The sequence below is a fragment of the Felis catus genome, chromosome B1 (genome assembly GCF_018350175.1).
Source record: "Felis catus isolate Fca126 chromosome B1, F.catus_Fca126_mat1.0, whole genome shotgun sequence".
In the NCBI taxonomy this organism is placed as follows: Eukaryota; Metazoa; Chordata; class Mammalia; order Carnivora; family Felidae; genus Felis; species Felis catus.
Window position 1 is genome coordinate 187011672 of NC_058371.1, and position 19146 is coordinate 187030817.

Here is a 19146-nt window from a genome sequence, read left to right on the forward strand (position 1 = left end):
ACTTGTAAAATCCCTAATGCCAGGGCCATGCTCCACACACTTAAATTAGAATCTCTGTTCTGCATTTTCTTGTCCACTGCATCATTGTTCACAACAGTCAAGGTATGGAAACAACCAAAGTGTTCATCTACAGATGAATGGATAAAGAAGATGTGGTGTACATATACAATGGAATACCATTCAGCTATGAGAAAAAAATGAAATTCTGGGGTGCCTGCATGGTTCAGTCAGTTAAGCATCCTATTCTTGATTTTGGCTCAGGTCATGATCTCATGGTTCATGAGACCACCCTTGGGCTTTGTGCTGACAGTGCGGAGCCTGCCTGGGATTGTCTCTCTCTGTCTCTCTCTGTCCCTTCCCCACACATGTGTGCATACACTTGCTCACTCGCTCTCTCTCAAATAAATTAATTAATTAAAAAAAAAGAAATTGTGCCACTTACAACAACATGAATGGACTTTGAGGGCATTATGCTAAGTGAGATAAGTCAAACACAAAAAAAAATATTGTATGATCTCACTATATGTGGAATCTAAAAAATCCAAACTGATAGAAACAATAGAATGGTGGTTTCCAGGGCCTGTGGGGTGAGGGAAATGGGGAAATGTTGGACAGAGGGTCCAAATTTGGAGTTAGTTATGATTATGTTCTAATGCATAGTATGGTGACCACACGAAACGATATTGTATTACATATTTGAAAGTTCCTGGGGCGCCTGGGTGGCTCAGTCGGTTAAGCGTCTGACTTCAGCTCAGGTCACGATCTCACGGTCCGTGAGTTCGAGCCCCGCGTTGGGCTCTGGGCTGATGGCTCAGAGCCTGGAGCCTGCTTCCGATTCTGTGTCTCCCTCTCTCTCTGCCCCTCCCCCGTTCATGCTCTGTCTCTCTCTGTCTCAAAAATAAATAAACGTTAAAAAAAATTAAAAAAAAAAAAAAGAAAGTTCCTTAGAGTAGAACTTAAATGTTCTCATCTCAAAAACAAAAAAAATTACATGAGTTTATGGAGGTGTTAATTAACCCTATTGTGGTAATCACTTACTATATACATATACATCTATTAATCACCTTGTACACCTTACAATTATACACTGTTTGGGGTGCGTGGGTGGCTCAATCGGTTAAGCCTCTGACTTTGGCTCAAGTCACAATCTTACGGTTCGTGAGTTCGAGCCCCCGCCTCGGGCTCTGTGCTGACAGCTCGGAGCCTGGAGCCTGGTTCAGATTCTGTGTTTCCCTCTCTCTCTGCCTCTCCCCTGCTCATGCTCTCGCTCTTTCTCTCTCTCTCAAAAATTAACATTTAAAAAATAAAAAAATATATATATATATATACACAGTTACATCTCAAAAGAAGTTTGAAAAAATAAATTAGAATTACTATATGAGATGAGGGATGTTAATTAAAAATAATTTTTTTTCCACTGGGGGTGGAATCCAGGTGTCAGTATTTATTTTATTTTATTTTTTATTATTTATTTTTGGGAGAGAGCAGGAGAGGGGCAGAGAGAGAGGGAGGCAGAGGATCCAAAGAGGGCTCTGCGCTGACAGCAGCTAGCTCCACACAGGGCTGGAACTCACCAACCTTGAGATCGTGACCTAAGTCCAAGTTGGATGCTTAACTGACTGAGTCACCCAGGTGCCCTCGAGTGTCAGTATTTATTAGATCTCCCCAGTGTTGCGGGCAAGATTAAGAAGCAGTTCTCCAAATCTTTGCTCTAAAGAGTGCAAAAAACAGAGTATTAAAAAGGAGTAATGTAGGAGCAATGTTTTCTCCCTGGTGAGAATATGCAAACCTCCATTTTAACATTTTTAATTTTGCAATTTTTTTTGTTTCTCCAGCTAATATCCTTTAAAAATCTTCACAGAAAATACTAAATGGACACTTCAGGCCCTGCTAGCAAATCATTCTTGGTGACTTCCAAGCAATGGCTTGGGAAAGTTGTCTCCATTCCTTTTGGACTATATCTCTTATTGGAACACATTAATCTGAATTACATTTGGAGAACATAAATTTAAACTAGATTAATTTTAAGGTCAACAAATGAAAAGTAAACACATACAAAGAGACTTTGGCCAATGGAGGGAATAACTAAGTCCCCAGACTCTACAGCAAAGGAATATGTTTAAAGACTATTCAAGTGTCTTGTATATTTACTAATATAGTATGAAAGCAAACATTAAATATCTGGGGCTGCACATCTACTCAGGGTCAAGGTGGCCCCCAGTGTTCTGTTAAGTAGCCTAAGGAAACATGTTAATCTCTCAGATCACTGTGATAGCATGTGGATCAGTGACTACAGCAGGTATTACCTACATTAATGAGGTCCCAACACACTTGTTTCTGCAATGCGTGCAAGACAGAGAGGCCGTATCCATGTGACGGCCAACTTCACTGACAACTGTCATTGACAGAGGCCAGAAAGTTCAAACCAAAATGTTAGGTTCATAACATGATATCCACATGTAACCCCCAAAACTGTTCCATCCAGACATTTATTTATGAGTGTTCTCTCCTGTGCTGAAGGAGGTTTCCAAGTCAAACACTTTGTGATTGATTGGAGCAGATTTGACTTTAAAGAATTAAGTGTGCTTACTTATAATTTCATAAAGTCTCTATAATTCATGTTTTTTTGTCATCGGTGAGAATCACAGTGATCCAGTTCTAATGCAAAAATATTTATCTCAACAGAGTTTGATTAAATAAAGCCAACACATGCCATCCTGAGCTCAGAATTCATATTAACTTTCAAAACCAGAAGAGAACAAAAGGCGGAGGAAGAAAACTTTTACATGCTACCATCATTTCTGTTGCAAAAGCAAAGCCAGAGTTTCAACTGGGGGCAAAAGTAGGACTTGGCTAGGACACGGCAGTCCGCGCCATCCTCGTATCGCTGGGCGTAAAGTTAAGTGCTACCAGGAGGTTGGCGATGTTTTGGGACTTCATCACTTCAGACTGTTCTAATGTAGAGGATGCGAGAATTACATCAGGGCCTTGGCTGAAACTCCCTGAAATTAACAGAACTTAGGATTGGAAGGTGATCGTGTCCAGATAGCAGCTGTGTCTTATATATTTCTGCATCCTCCACGGAAGCAAGTGCAGTGTGTGTACTCAATAAATATCAGGCGGTTGCACACACTTGTGGAATGACCCTCCCACACGGGGCAGACATCCGCTCAACAGCGTCGTTGACAGATGGGCACCTGGCATCTGCTTCCATGCCATCTATTGACAAGTATCTAATGATCTCCTGAGGACGCTCACTCCCTTACTCAGCCCCACTAACGGTTAGAAAGCTTTGTCTTATGTCAAACTGAAACTCGCTTTCATGTAATGGGCCCCCACTGGCCTGAGTTCTGCCCTCTCCAACAACACAAAATGAATCTGTTTAGTCTTCTATCTGATAGTTCTTTAGCGATCTTAGCAAAAACTAACAGCCCTCTCCCTGTTATGAGATCATCCCAGTCATTGCCTTCTGGGCATCATTTAGAATGTTAATATTAATGTGAGTGCTCAGCGGTGCCAAGGATGGGAGATACCATTCCAGACAAAAACTGCGAGTGATGCTATTATACCTTATAATCAGATCCCACACTGTGAACGCAAGCATGGCAAACTTTTAAACACACGTTAGCTTCCGTGAGGCATATGCAACAATGCATACCGGGCTTCTTGTGTTGACTCCTTCCAAGTTTCATTTCTGAATGAGGAATCCGATCATATCACTTCCTTGCCTAATATTCTTCAATGATTCCCATGACTTTCATTCAATCAACAAAAATTTATTAAGTTCCTATTATGTGCCAGGAACTATGCTATGTCCTGGGGTGCCAGAAATGATCAGGGAAGCACGGTCCCTTCTCTCATCAAGCTTGCAGTCTATGGAGATGTGTCAGAAAACCATTAAACAACTAAGAAATACAATTTCAGATAAAGAAAACAGGTAAAAACTGATTGGAAATGAAGGTCATGTATTAGTCCGCTCCTCAGGGAAAGCCTGTATGAGGAGGTGAAATTTAAGCTAAGACCTCTTTGATGAAAATGAACAAACCACCATAAAAGTAGCAGCAAACTTGGTTTTGCTCTGTCCCAGGGAGCTTTTTCTCATCTGCAAATGGGAGATGCATTCCCTCAACTCTTCACCCAAATCACTGATTAATAATGTTGCCCGGGACAGGGTCGAGAAGGGAACTCTAGGCACCTAAGAGAGTTTCCTGCTAGGCTGTCTCTTGCAACATCTAATTTCAAGGACTTTGCAAAAGCAAATAATACGGCTTTCAAGATTTCGAAACCAGGGCAGAGTTTGCTCCCTACCACACTCCCATAAACAATAGAGAGGATGGTGCTGCCTGTTCTGGGGTTGTTTTCCTCTCCAGCAAAGCCACCTAGTGAGTAGCAAAGGAACTTTCCAGGAACGCATTTCAATGTATTGGCACTTGCAGCACCAGCCCCAGCGGGAGGCTCACAGCATGACACCTCAGCCCAATACAATTCAAACTTCCTTTCCCAGAGCAAAGACATAGCCGTCCCTGGACAGCTTGCCTTCCTGGAGAAGGCAATACTGTTGAGTTAGTAGATGAAGCCTGGTAGAAGCCTGTGTCGTACTGTATACACGTCTACAAGAAGGGGCTTGAGGGCAGTGTTCTGGAAAGGGGCAACTGAAAAATAAAACCTCTATACAATATCACTTTACCTGTCCCTGGTCCTCTGTGACCAGAAAACAAACAAACAAACAAACAAAAGCCTTATACATCTTCCCTGTGTTCCTCATTTGCAACATATCTCTGAAGAAGATACAATTTTTCCCAGCCCTTACCTTTAGCTAGAAAGACCTCATGTGAATACTCAGCACAAATCCCGCATTTTAGATTACAGTTGCTAACCTGTTAAACACACTCATTCACCCAAACTCTTTATAATCTGCAGGTTTTCATGCTGTGCATCCCCAATATACAGGGTGACTGTTATGATTATGCGGGTTTTACTATGCACAAGTATAGAGAACACCCTTGAAATAAAGTGATTTTAGATTTGCTTAGTCTTTGTGACCACTTCCCAGAAAATGTAAAGTGTTTTGAGGATAAGGAGCCTCATTCTAAATGGTACAAAGACACCAGGTGGGTTAGCTGAAGGCCTGCTTCATAATCTCCCATACAAGAAAAGCCTTTCAAACATGAGCTACTCAACGATATTCAGAGCAGCACTGTTTCTAAAAGTGAAAGAAAAAATGTCCATCATCTGGACTATGAATGTCTGTCGGCAGGAAAATGAATAAATAAATGCGGTGTGTTCACATATCCGAATACCACAGATCCATTAAAAAGAATGAATTAAACCTAAAAGCATCAACATGGGTAAGTCTGCAAGAATGTATCGTTGAAAACGGGTATGTATATGGGGCGCCTGGGTGGCGCAGTCGGTTAAGCGTCCGACTTCAGCCAGGTCACGATCTCGCGGTCCCTGAGTTCGAGCCCCGCGTCGGGCTCTGGGCTGATGGCTCAGAGCCTGGAGCCTGTTTCCGATTCTGTGTGTCTCTCTCTCTCTGCCCCTCCCCTGTTCACGCTCTGTCTCTCTCTGTCCCAAAAATAAATAAATGTTGAAAAAAAAAAAAAAAGAAAACGGGTATGTATAGAGGGACACCATTTATGTGAATGCTGTAACGCACAAAACCACATATACAAATAGGTTATGGATCCATATATTTGTAGCAGGACGCATATCTAATACACAAGTGGACACACACAACTTCAGGTTCAGGATCACCCCAGGTCAGGGAGGGGGCCTTGGACAGGAGATTCGGACAGGAAGAGTACAAAGGAATTCCACCATGGTCACTTTCACTTATTTATTTACCTATTTATTTATTTTCTAATGTAAAATATATGTGGCAAAATACGAACATTTGTTAAATCTGGGTCACAGTTATGCGGGAACCTGTATCTTTCTGTATGTTTGAAATAACATAAGTGAAAGAGCAAGGCGGTTAAGCTTCATTTCCCCAGAGGAGCTGTTCTGTTGCTTCCCCTCTGACAACGAGATCCTTATTATTCAGCGGCTTTCCAATTTTTTCTTTTTTTAGCAACAGTCTTCCTTTCAAATGAAAATTTTTACGGGTTCCTAATAAAAAGCTGAGGTGCCCTGGAGCCCCACTTCCTCACCTTACCTCCATGCAAACTAACAGTCCCCAAAGAGATCTCTGTGCAACCCGGGGCTCCACACAGCTCGATTTCAAACCACAGATGTAACTAATGGGGAATCCCTTTGGACCTGGTCTCCTGGACCCTACAAGCCAGTTTCCAAGCTTTGTGTCAACGATCCATGGTCAGACTGTTTGCATTCTCCCTTTGCCCTCCTTCTTCGGCCTCACTAGCTGGTAACCATGTCTTTTTTATCTAGAGCCTGAAATCTTCAATAATCGACAAAAATTAATACTTCTCAACAAGTTGAAACTGGCATTTGTTAACCATCCTTCCTACCATTATTCTCAATAACAGATTTAACAGTGCTTGTGTTAAAGTAAATATATATGTGTGTGTGTATTTTAAACAGTAACACAAAAAAGAAGATAATTTCTTTTCAAGAAGCAAATCTCCCTTAAATAAAAGGAAAGCAAGAAATGACTTGGGGCGAATGCAATTACACATGTTTATAAGAGAATACAGTATTAGGAATGTCAAAAGTCAGAAAAATAAGATACATCAAATAAACACCCTTGAACCACTGACCAACACAAATATTTAATATGACATTTCTGTGACTAATGTTGCATCAGTACAGAAAACTAGTAAACATATTTAAACTCCAATTTTGTGAATGTTCTTATGCTTTAGCATTATATTTGTATTTTAGTATATGTGCTGGTGAAGCAAGCACGGCATTATATTTATATTAACATGTATCCATTTGTTCTGCCAGATGGTCTTCTACTACTACACTTAGGGAAATGCCACATTTTGTTAAAGTAGCCTATTCAATAAAACATTCCAATTGACCATTCTGAGATACCAAAGTTCAAACTCACGGTTCTCAAAAGATTCACAATAGCCCTATAATGCAAATATGGTTTGTCAAACACGAAAATGTTTGTGGTAGCTAAACAGATACACGTTTGGTATAGATAAGAAACAGTGACGGTGATAGCATTGAGTTGCTGGCTTTTAAAAAATGTCTATGTAATGAGAATAGAAACTACTTTGGGAAGAAACAGTAGTAACATGGAGCTTGCCTTACGGACTGAATGACAGCTACCTAGTGAGCTGAGTCTCAGAGAGATCCCAGGATTAGAGTACAATGCTAATTGTTGCTGTCTGGCAATGCACCCGGGCTTCCTCTCCTCAGCTAGCGCCCACCCGGACATCACATGGCAGACTTCTACATTGCGACGGGAGCACCCTCACCAAGGCACCCTGCCTTCGCACCAGGACCGAGCACTGTGTGGTCCCGGAAAGCAAAATGAAATCGTCACCAGCTTGTTTCCCCTTGGCCTTGCTCTCCCTCTAAAGGAAACAATCCCCCTCCATCTACTGTCACTGTTGCACTCGAGGAGTAAGTACTGAGGGTGGCAGCTGGGATGTGAAGGGCGATGTGGAAGAGAGACTGTCATGTGGAAGAGGGGTTTCAGGGCAAGGCAGGGATTTAAAGGCAGGCAGAATAGGGCCAGAGGAAAACCAATGTATACTACTATGTCCTATGGTGATCAATTAAATGACTAAAATCAATCTGCTTGCCTGAGAATGAATACCTTGTTAACTGAGATCACAAAGGGCCAAGAATAGTGATAATTTTTTGAAGAGGCTACTTTTAACACAAGCCAGCTGTCAAGCCATCTTTTAAAGCAGCACACGACCTTATGTGGGGTGGGGGGTGGGGAGATGAGGGGAGGAGAACGTGGGAAGTTCAAAGGACCACAGAAATGATAAAATGCATGGTGAAGTTTTCATCAGGAAGGTTATATAGCCTAAGAAGCCCAATGAAAATAAGTCTAAAACATGATTGGATAAGAGTAAAGGTTGATGAAACACCAAGATAGATTGATTACTGATGTCAGCTGTGATGCCCATCTCTAGCAATCCATAGGAAGAGAACAGACAACCCTCAGGGCTAGATTTAGTTACTCATCTGCACAAAATCAGATGGGATGACCACCATTATGACCTTGTGATAAAAAAGCATGCAAGCAGGGCCTTGTATACAGTATCATTTCAGGATATTTAAGGATTAGGTCTAGAATTTCCAACAGGTAATAAGTCAACACATTGGGCCTGAGAATGGATAGAAGACCAGCGTGAAGTGAATCCATCCAGCAAATGCCCAGTTTATCTGTAGGGCAGAATTTGAGTTCCAACAATGTACAATACACTCTTTATTAGCCTGACAGTCAGGAAGTGGAGTGCTTCAGCTAATCAAATATTTTTTGTTAATTGTTACCACATGCAGAAGGATTACAAATTTTTAAAGAATGAGAATAAATTAAAATACACTTAACACTGAAACTAAACTGATTATAATTTAATCTTTCTCTAATTATTCAGAATGCATTTCAGGGTCATCAGAGAAGCATAAATTATCAATGCTTGATGACTGATCAGGAAGTCACAGTTTTTTGAAAATCCTGGTTAATAGATGCTGGGTAACAAAGAATTCACTGCAACAGTTATCATTTGGGGGATTTATGTGCTAGGCATTTTGCTAGGATATGAAGTATGCCATTAATCCTCACCAAAAATAAAATTTCACAAAGGATGAACTGATATTCAGAGTCCAGAATAACTTGTCCAAGGCCACACAACACAAACGGGTGTCAGAGCCGGGCTTTGAATGCAGAACTATCTGTCTTTAAAGAATATGTTCGTTCACTACATCAAGCAAATCCTTGTTGTGTAAAACTATTCATAGAATGTGCTGTCTGTACAAAACTTACACACAATGGGTCATGCTGTTTATTCTTCCAGGAATGCTGAAGGATTTTTCTTACCCAGTCTTGAGATTCCTATCATGTATTCATGAGGGCAGGAAACTGTGACCATGAAATATTTTTGAAGTTTCTTTTTAAATGAATGGCCAACTGCTCCTTCATAGGATCCACAACATAGACTGAACATCTTTGGAAGAAACATGTCTTAAGACACTAAACCAGTGTGGCCTCAAGCACAAAACAAAATGATTTACCAATAAAGGTGTATACACTTAATATATACACTCATATACTCAAATTTTATACAGCGATTTAATTTTTGTGCTATTTTGCTTATTTTTTTAATGTTCATTTATTTATTTTGAGAGAGAGTGTGTGTGAGCAGGAGAACAGCCAAGAGAGAAGAAGGAAGAGAGAGAGAAAGAATCTCAAGCAGGCTCTGCACTGTCAGCACAGAGCCCGATGCGGGGCTCGAACTCACAAACGGTGAGATCATGACCTGTGCCGAAATGAAGCACTGGACACTTCACCGACTAAGCCACCCAGACACCCCTTATTTTGCTTATTTTTAACTATAAAACATATTAGACTTGAAATTACTCATGAAACAATGTGGCTCTTTAAAATTATTTGACTTTAGGCTGGGTTTAAATCCATTAAAGAAATGAGTTCTACCTGTTAAGGGAGGAAGAAAGTTATTTCATCAACAGATATGATACATCCTTCTTCCCATTATTTATGTTTAGTCCCAAACTCATTCATGTTTTCACTTGAAACATTTGTGGCTTCCTGTTCACCTTCCCTCACCAGCGCCAATTAAAATTCTTCAAGGTTCAAATGGCTTTTCTTCCTCCACCCATAATGGTTTCACTTATCTCTAAAGCAGGCAGTGATTCCTATAATGGAATTTCACAAACAAGGGGGGACATGTGGCTGAACTTTAGAATGGTACAAAATAATCTCAGGCCATGATACTGTTTCATTAGCTAATCTCACTCACACACAGGAGACTTTGCTGTTGCTGAGATGACCCTATTCAAGGAGACAAGCCTCCCTCCCTCTCCTCTGCACATAACGTTTCCAGATAAGCCCTAAGAATTTCTGTCTATTCCAAAATGAACTATTTTCATCTCCAGCAGCAAGCTGATATTTTCATTGTATTAAAGAAAAAGCTACCTTAACGGTAACTTGGGGTAAAAGGAACCCTGACTGTGCTCAAATGCTCCAATCAGAGAAAGAGACTTCCAGATATGAAGCTTCTCCACAGAAATATGGTGGGAAGGTAATTCTGAAAAGGCTGCAACTTGATTCCTTTTTCTAACTCAGTATCTTGCCCAGACACAAAAGTTTCACACTCAAGTCAAATCTAAGGAAAGTGAAAATCACTGCACTTCGTAACTGAATTAAACTTCATTTAAGGTGGAGCTTGGAAAACGTACTCAACTGGCTTAAAACTTGATCGATTAGGTGGGGCTTGCCATGATCATGTTTTGAAAGGTGATTCTACTACTCATGATTGTAACTTCCGTGGACTTGTTCAGCTGGGGATTTTACTCTTAGTCTTTGGACTGTTTGTTCGTTCTATTTCCTCCCTGAGATTCTATGTTCTCCACAGTAATTCTGTTAAACTTGAATCTGAGGTGACCCTTCTGACTCTGAACTCCAAGGGATTACTTTCTCAGGGGAAGAAAAGTGAGGCTCATTTTTGATATGAGTGAATAGAAGAGGAAACACCCAGATTGAAGGTCAAGAAAATGTTACCTGGAACCTGAGTCAATATCAATAGGAACAGTTCATTGAAAATCAAAGTGTTATTTTATGCCCAGCTAAGAAAGGTGTTCACATTGCAAATTAAGTAGCTGAATGAGAAGAATGAAGAAAGCTTAAAAAAAAGATATCAATTATAATTCCTTAACTTTATTTTATAACCTAAGAAATTATCAAGAGTTCTAATAAAATATGATCCTTGACATACCTGCCTAGAAAGGATATTTATAGGGTCGCAAAATTCTTAAACTGGAAGGATCCCAAAAGAACAGCTAGTTCAATACTTTTTTCTTTTTTTTTAATTAAAAAAAATGTTTATTGTTTCTGAGAAAGAGACAGAGCATGAGCAGGGTAGGGGCAGAGAGAGAGGGAGACACAGAATCCGAAGCGGGCTCCAGGCTCTGAGCTGTCAGCACAGAGCCCGACGTGGGGCTCAAACTCACGAACCATGAGATCATGACCTGAGCTGAGGTCGGAGGCTTAACCAACTGTGCCTCCCAGGCACCCCAACACTTTTCTTTTTCTAATGAAGAAATTGAAGCACAGAGGGGTTAAGTGTATTTAAATATGTTAAAAACTGTCAACATATATTTCAATTATTGTCACAGCAAAACCAAGTTTAATATCAGAAGAGTATAAATAAATAACACCTATGCATAATACCAAAGCATGAAAACTATTTTCATAACAGCAAAAACAACCTACTATCTCTTTAAAAGAGCAAAATGGTGGCATAAATCTAATATTTTCTTAAAATTCGCAGGAAGAATTCAGTTTTCCTGCTAATCTAGACTCAATTTCCTAATCTACCATTATGCTTTTACTGACCAGCTACTGAATGCTAAGTATGTAACTCAAAACTCCAAAATTTAATTCTGGTAAGAATTTTGACATTAAAAAATGGTAAATAAAATCTTTGTACACACTGTTCCTGCCTATGAGTGCTTGTACCTTTTAATAACTTTCATTTCTTCTGAAGATGGTTTTCTTCCTTACTTCCAAGGATTATAATGGTATTTTCTTTAAGAATCAAAGTGTCTCTCAACTCCCATCTATTCAACTGTCTTATTCAACAAGTGCTTAATTGAAAGAAGGGCTGTGGTTGTGTAAGGAGCCCATGAACCAGTTATGGCACCAATTTTTAATGTTTTTGTTCATAATATTGCTGATTTTCTTCTACACAGCTATTTTTCTTCTTGCTATTGAAAAAATAATATAGGATGTAGTTAACCAGTTATTCACCCAACCTGGGAAAGCGGGCAGAAACAATATTTATCGTACTATACAGCAATTGACCATTATACCATGTCAAAGTTATAAGTAGGTAAGATAAGACCACTGAGAGGAAGGCTATAAAACTGGTGAGCTTAGCACTGCTTAAGGTGTAATTACCAACACTGCAAATCCAGACACTCGTTTCTTTAGTGCACCCAGAGTCAGTCCCCACTGAAGACCTTCATCTACATAACATAATGTCCATGTATTAATTTATGATGGGGACTATTTTTTTTCCAAGCACTGGGAAACTCATGTAAAGTTTCCTGAGTAGCAAGGGCTAATACCTGGCCATCCGCTTCTCCCTACTCTTTTCATGAGCCCACAGGTGTCCAATAGAATCTGTATTAACACCATTATCCAGGCAACCCCTGCCAATCCCACTAAGATAAATTTTACAAGCCTTGTTCCACAGCAGTGCCTTTTCATTCTCTAGATAACTAAGCAGCCAGGTAGTAATCAAGTTATTTTGGAGATCAGGAAATAAGAGCTAATATAAGCAGCTGCTTGAGGACCACTTCACCATGGCCCAGTGGAAAACTTGAGGAGTTCACCTTCTCTCAATTCCAAAAGCTCTCTCATCAACTGAATATTCTAGCATCGCTCTCTCCTGAAACAGGTTTTAAAAGAAATCATTACCTCTTCAAACCCATGTTTTAATTTCTTTTGGATAATAAAAGGAAAGTAGAAATAGAATTGCTTTATCATATGGTAGCTCTATTTGTAATTTTTGGAGGTACCTCCATACTGTTTTCCATAATAGCTGAACCAACTTATGTTCCTGTTAACAGTGTACAAGAGTTCCCTTATTTCCACATCGTTGCCAACACTTATCTCTTGTCTTCTTGATGACAGCCAAGAGATATATGCACTCCTATGTTTATTGCAGCATTATTCACAATAACCAAAGATATGGACACAATCTAAGTGCCCACCAACAGATGAATGCATAAAGAGGTTGTGGTGTGTGTGTGTGTGTGAGAGTGTGCATACACAATGAAATATTACTCTGCCATGAGAAAAAGGCAAAACTTGCCATCTGCGACAACAGGGATGGAACCTGAGGGCCGTATGCTAAGTGAAATCAATCAGACAGAGAAAGACAACTACTCATAAAAAACCAATGGAATGGTGGTCACCATTGGCTGGGGGGGTGAGGGAATTGGGGATAAGTTGTTTAAAGGTACAAACTGGAAACTAATAATGAATAAATTCTGGAGAGCTAATAAGGCACATCATAGTGATTGTGGTTAACTATATTGTATTATAAAGTTCAAAGCTGCTAAGAAACTAGATCTTAATTGTCCCCACCACAAAAAAAGAAATAATTATGTAACATAATAGCTAACACTATGGTGGTTATCTTATTGCAAAATTTAAATATATCCAATTAGTGTGTTGTACACTTTAAACTTACAAAATGTTATGTGTCAAATATATTTCACTTAAAAATCATTATCAAATCCTTCCTTTTTTTTTCTCACCTTTTTCAAGATTCCATTGAGTCTACTCTTCATATTGGAAAAATTGATTTTCTCCAGGTAAATTTTTCTTCAATTATTTTACAGGTCTCCTTTATAGTCATAAAAATAAAACTGGGCTTCTGTTTGCTGCTACCTTGCACAAAAACTAGTGGACAGATTGACATAAAAAAATGGAGAGGGTAAGTTTGAAATCATCTTAAATGTTTTTTTTTAAGTCTTTATAGAAGTCTTAAAATTCACCTGGCCTTAAGTAGTGGGGATCCTTAAGTAATCATACCCCCAGAGCAGTTGGAACTGAATTAAAAAGGAGTGCAGGGGCGCCTGGGTAGCTCAGTCAATTAAGCGTCTGACTTTAGCTCAGGTCAAGATCTCACAGCTAGTGAGTTCGAACCACGTGTGGGGCTCTGTGCTGACACCTTGGAGCCTGAAGCCTGCTTCGGATTCTGTTTCTCCATCTCTCTCTGTCTCTCCCCCGTTTGTGTTCTGTCTCTCTTTCTCTCTCCAGGGGAAAAAAAAAAAGGAGCGCAAAGGAATATCCATCTGTAGGGGCACAGCATACGTACAGAATGCAACTGAAGGGGACGGTGAAGAAGAACTTTGCACATTCTTTGCACGAGGGCAGATTCTCTGATGTGTGATTGAGCTGCTTCTCACATGGGTGACTCCAAGAAACCTACTGCCGTGGAGCAGATGTACCAGGTTCTATGTTTCTACGAGACTGTGTGTGCCACATGGTGTAGATCTCTAATCCTATCAACATGTGCGGCACCCAGATAAGCCTGGCGAAGTAGTCTAACAACCACCTATGTGTGTGTGTGTGTGTGTGTGCGCGTGTATGTGTGGGTGACTGTGAGCATCACCAAGCTCTACACCAGTCCTGCGGTCACAGCACACGTTCTCAAAAACCCCTAAACTGATCACACCATCACAGCAGTTGAGAAACGTGCAGGAAAATAAAACCGCAGAACCTGAGAATTGCAGATGAAAGCAAGTGGATAAGGAACACCAATCCCATTTCTTTGCAATGGAGAATACTGAGGTCCAGATTATGGATTTGGGGCCAGAGTGACAGATGTCCTTAAAAGTAAGGTAAATATATCAATATGAGAAAATATCTAATATTTTAAGGTATTCAAAGCATACAGAGACAGAAATCATCTCATTCTGTTGCACAGCTGACTTTGGGTTGGCAGAATAGTAATTAGCATTAGTCCCATTTAACAGGTGAGAAAGATGACATTCAGAGTCCTGCTGACATTCAGAGCTGAGCTGCAGGCACACCACAAGAACACAGGACTTAGTCTGTCTTATTCTCCAAGACCCGCACAGACTTTTTACTCTCTTATGCTTCCTGTGGAGAATAGAAGGCAAAGGTAAGTGTGCCACTACAGAGAAGTAGGGGAGAAGGTAACAGGGAAAGGTCATTTGGCATGTCTCTGTTTCAGGTAAACTCTGGCTGTCTGAGTTTGTATGTGGTCTGAGTATGAAGGCTGATGGAACACAAACGTGCTGGAAATTGTTTTCTTCATAACTTTTCATATTCCACAAGTCTGCACCCTAGCATACGCTAACAATTCTTGTGCACAGCCTTCAACCCCTGTTCTTTCTTCTCTATTCTGACCTTGACTAGCTGTCATCCAGTTCAGCCAGGAGCAACGGTACCAAGCGAATCTGATATCCGACCACACATGTTTCCAAAATTGCGAGCTCTCTGTGAGCGACGGGAGGAACTGCTTCATCGGGACTAATTGCCAAAGGTTTACTTTGAGAAGCAATAAAGCAGTAGATAGGGAGTGGAAATCTATATGCAGGTACTTGGGTTTCTATTCTGAGCTTGCAATGGATTTTTAATTGGTTAGTTTTGCTAAAAGGTCAATGTATTAACCTTTGAGATCTTTCCTTAATTCTTAAGATTTCTTAAATGCACATTTAGAAACACACAGGTGCTTAACACATTTTGTCCAGTTAAACGGGCCTCTGTGATCTGAAATTGACATAGGCAGGTGGCTGCCAGATCTGCACTACTTCGGGAAATGGATGTATTTCTCCTTTACTGGCTCTCCGTGGGAAGGAGAGGAGGAGAGGGGAGGGAGTATGCTGACAGACAACAGCGGGGTGATTCTGTGCTCAGCATCTTGTCTTGGTGGTATACCCAAGCTGCAAGATTTATAACCTTCTTGTTACAATGCATCAGCTTCAACACTTTCAGTGAAGTCTTCAATAACTTCGATGACATCTTGCTGAGGGGTTTTGTCATTAAAAGCCTAAAGCTGGTCATTAACAAACCTTCTCTGCAATCATCTACTGCTGTGCTAACTCAGGCATGGATCCGACTGGAAAGTTGGGCTGGCTCAGAAACTTTCCAGAAGTCTGCTTTTTTTTTTTTTTTCCTCTCTATGGGGTATATTTCTTTAGGGAAAGAAAATACAGTTCTCAATTATTTAATCATTTATTTCTCATTACCCATTGGCTAACTCTTCTCTGACAGACACATCCAAATTCAACCAAGTATACAACACCTACTACATGACAGAAATGGCAGTCAGGGCTGAAGATATAACCACGAAAAAGACACGGCTCCAGTCTCAGGGAGTTCACGGCCCCCTTCAAAAATTAGCCATCATTTACAGAATCCTTTGTAATGGGCCAGACTCTGTATTTAGGCTTTAAAGGCACTACCCTGTTCATTTTGCAGATGTGCTTATTAGCCCCGTTTTAAAGATTAGATAGCTGAGGTGTCGTCTGCTTATGAATTTTCCCCAAATTATTGATTGAGCATGTGAGTGGCAGAACCAGGCTTCGAACCCATGTCTTGCCTGAGTCCCAACAAGTTCATGGACTCCAAACAACAGGATCTGGGCCAAGAAGAAGGCAAAGGCCATGGCATTCCAGGCTGAGGGAAAGATCATGGGCCACGCAAGAGGCAGGCAGGCACATGCTGGGCACATGCTCAGGCACGTGATGAACAGGCAGAACACAGACTCAAATCCCCTTTCAGGAGAACTGAGGTCACGGCTGGAGTATTACTTACTGGGGCCAACCTCCCCTGCTTCACACTCTCGCTCACCTCAGCGGCTTTCAGATTATTGAGGCATCCACTTGTGTGTGTTTACACAGGAACTTAAACTCGCCTGCTGTCGGCTCCGGAACAGCAAGGACTGGTGTACGTTTTACGAATATAACTGACATTCATATGATGTGAGAAAAGCTTAACTCCTTGAAGACGACTGCTTTCCAAACTTACACAAACATCAAGCAACCCAGTTGCTTGATGGTCGTTTCTGCTGCCAATGATTTAAGTTTTCCCCTAATCTGGCAACCTCTCTGATGGAAATAATGAATAGAGGGAGGCTGTTTCTGCTTTCTACTCCACAGGAATCAACTGTAAATAGCCAGAGGCCCAAAGCTACAAGACTGACTCAGAGGTTCCCCCCCAAAAATGACGGAGAAACCTGTAGACATGGGGGAATATTCTGCTATAACTTAATTACTTGGAGGGAAATTTGAAAAAAAAGCCTTGGGATGACATTTTTAAAATAAAAAGTTAAAAAAACTTGGGGTGATAAATATATTCTTAAGAGTACATATTTCGGGGTTCCTGGGTGGCTCAGTGGGTTGAACATCTGACTTCAGCTCAGGTCATGATCTCTCGGTTCATGAGTTTGAGCCTGGTGTCAGGCTCTGTGCCGAGAGCTCAGGTCTTAGAGCCTGGAGCCTGCTTCAGACTCTGTGTTTCCCCCTCTCTCTGCCCCTCTCCCACTGGTGCTCTGTCTCTTTCTCAAAAATAAATAAACATTTAAAAAAATTAAAAAGAGCACACATTTTCTAATAATAATAATAATTATTATTACCATTGATTGAGAGCCTACTGTGCACCAGCAGTTGGTGGTTGGGGGTGATTACACAATAGCTCATTAAATGGAATCTTTACAACAACCCCAGTCAAGGAAAGTGTTAATCCATTTGTATAGGTGAACAAACTGAGGATTTGGGAGGCTGAACAATTTGCCAAGGGCCCCTCATTGAATAATTTGCAGAACTGACATGTAAACCTAGTTATAGGTTATTGCAAGTTTTTTGTGTCTCTACTCTGTTGCTTTTATCTATATCTATGTTAATGAAAAACAATCTATTTAAAGGCATTTAAATAATGCAATGACTAAAAAAGCATTAGCTGATTTCCCTCTCTTTTTTTTTCTTGAAATGACATCCCCCGCCCGCCCCGCCCCCTGCCGCCCTTTCCCAAAAGGAAACAGAAACATTAGCTTACTTTTTACTGCTCAATTAATTGCTGTGGGATTTTACCTGAAGAGATCAGAAAGACCTCCAGGCGGATATCATTGATCCAACTATAGTGTCATTATGTGCCTGTCCGTATGTGTGATGTTAGAGAGAAGGCTTTGTTTGTGGGGATCACAAAGCCATCATCCATCCGACTCTGCGGGTTCTGGCGGGCCCTCACCTGCAGCGCTTCCCACGAATGTCTTCCTTGGCCTGTTATTAGTGTTAATTGCTCACAGGGCGTTCTTACTAGTAAAGTTCTTGCCAGTCAAGATCATCAGCACCACCTCAAAGGAGTCTCAGGAAATCAATTAGTAAATTAGGCTCTAGTCCCCTGAGGAGAGGCAGGATAGGGAGTGTCGAAGCTTTGTCCAAGGTCACAGGACCAATTGGCCCCTGCAGACGCAGCAGGAAGCACATTTATTCAAGTCCAGAGTACCAAAGTAAGGAAAAGGTTCTGTGTGGTAGGACAAGTAATCACTCTGAGTCAGAAAACCCTGGACTCACAGATCTTACCAAACACCAAAATAGTAGTAGTGGTAATAATAATGCACACATTCTGCTTGGTTCTAGGAGATATGACTTAGTAACTGTGATCTTGAGCAAATGACTTAGCCTCTTTGAATCTCACTTTTCTCATCTGTAAAATAGGAGCAATGACCTCATCTCACTGTTTTGAAAATGAAGTAATACGAAGGTATCAGTGATGATTCTTTTTGTTCCAAGTGATGGAAACCCAGTCAGATTCAGATGAAGCAGAAAGAGCACTTAATTATAAGTAAAAGTAATGTCTCTCAAGAACATGCACGCAGCTGGGTCTGAGGAAGAACTGGAATTAGAGGCTCCATTTCTAAGTGCCACCCTGAAGCCCTCCCTATTTCTTGTCTCCACGTCCCTGCAGCCCCCCCTTTATACTACTGCTTAGCGTCCATGGCAGGACATAGCCAACAGTCCACAAAGGTACATCGCCCTGCCAAGTTAGGCTAAGAGACAAGGTGACTGGCCCAAATTCTAAACCTCAGGGAAGAACTGGGATTGGCCCAGCTCATGCCATGTACCTGCATTCAGACCAATCAATTATATATTAACAAGGAGCAGGATTGTACTCTACTTACATGGCTATCCCTGGGGTAAGCCTGAAGATGAGAGGAGATGGGTATTTCATAGAAGAAAAGGGATTAATTACTAGAAAAGAGAGTTTCTCCACAGATTACATAAACGGTGTCCACTACAACAATATATAAGAAATAGCTATCACTATATTCACTCCAGAATAAATACGCTTGTCTTTTTTTTGTCGATAAGTAGATTTCTGCATATTTGAAAGACCACATTTTTTTAAAAGCAAAAAATTATAATATGTATTAATGACAATGAATATAGATCATCTAATGTTAAAAAATCAGAAAAAAACATAATACTGTGAACAGT

At 40.7% G+C, this 19146-nt stretch overlaps 1 protein-coding gene across 5 annotated transcripts in view; it reads right to left on the reverse strand.

Annotated features, from left to right (window-relative positions):
* The window catches only part of GBA3 (glucosylceramidase beta 3), a 153726-nt gene that overhangs the window by 65424 nt on the left and 69156 nt on the right, over nucleotides 1–19146 (reverse strand). Inside the window, exon 5 of one of the 5 annotated variants that reach the window (XM_023253253.2) lies at nucleotides 11627–13579. The exons of the other annotated variants lie outside the window; for them this stretch is intronic. Coding sequence (XP_023109021.2) covers nucleotides 13464–13579 — 116 coding nt within the window. The 3' untranslated portion in view covers nucleotides 11627–13463. Of the gene's footprint in view, nucleotides 1–11626; nucleotides 13580–19146 lie in introns of those variants that run through there. 5 annotated transcript variants of the gene reach the window in all.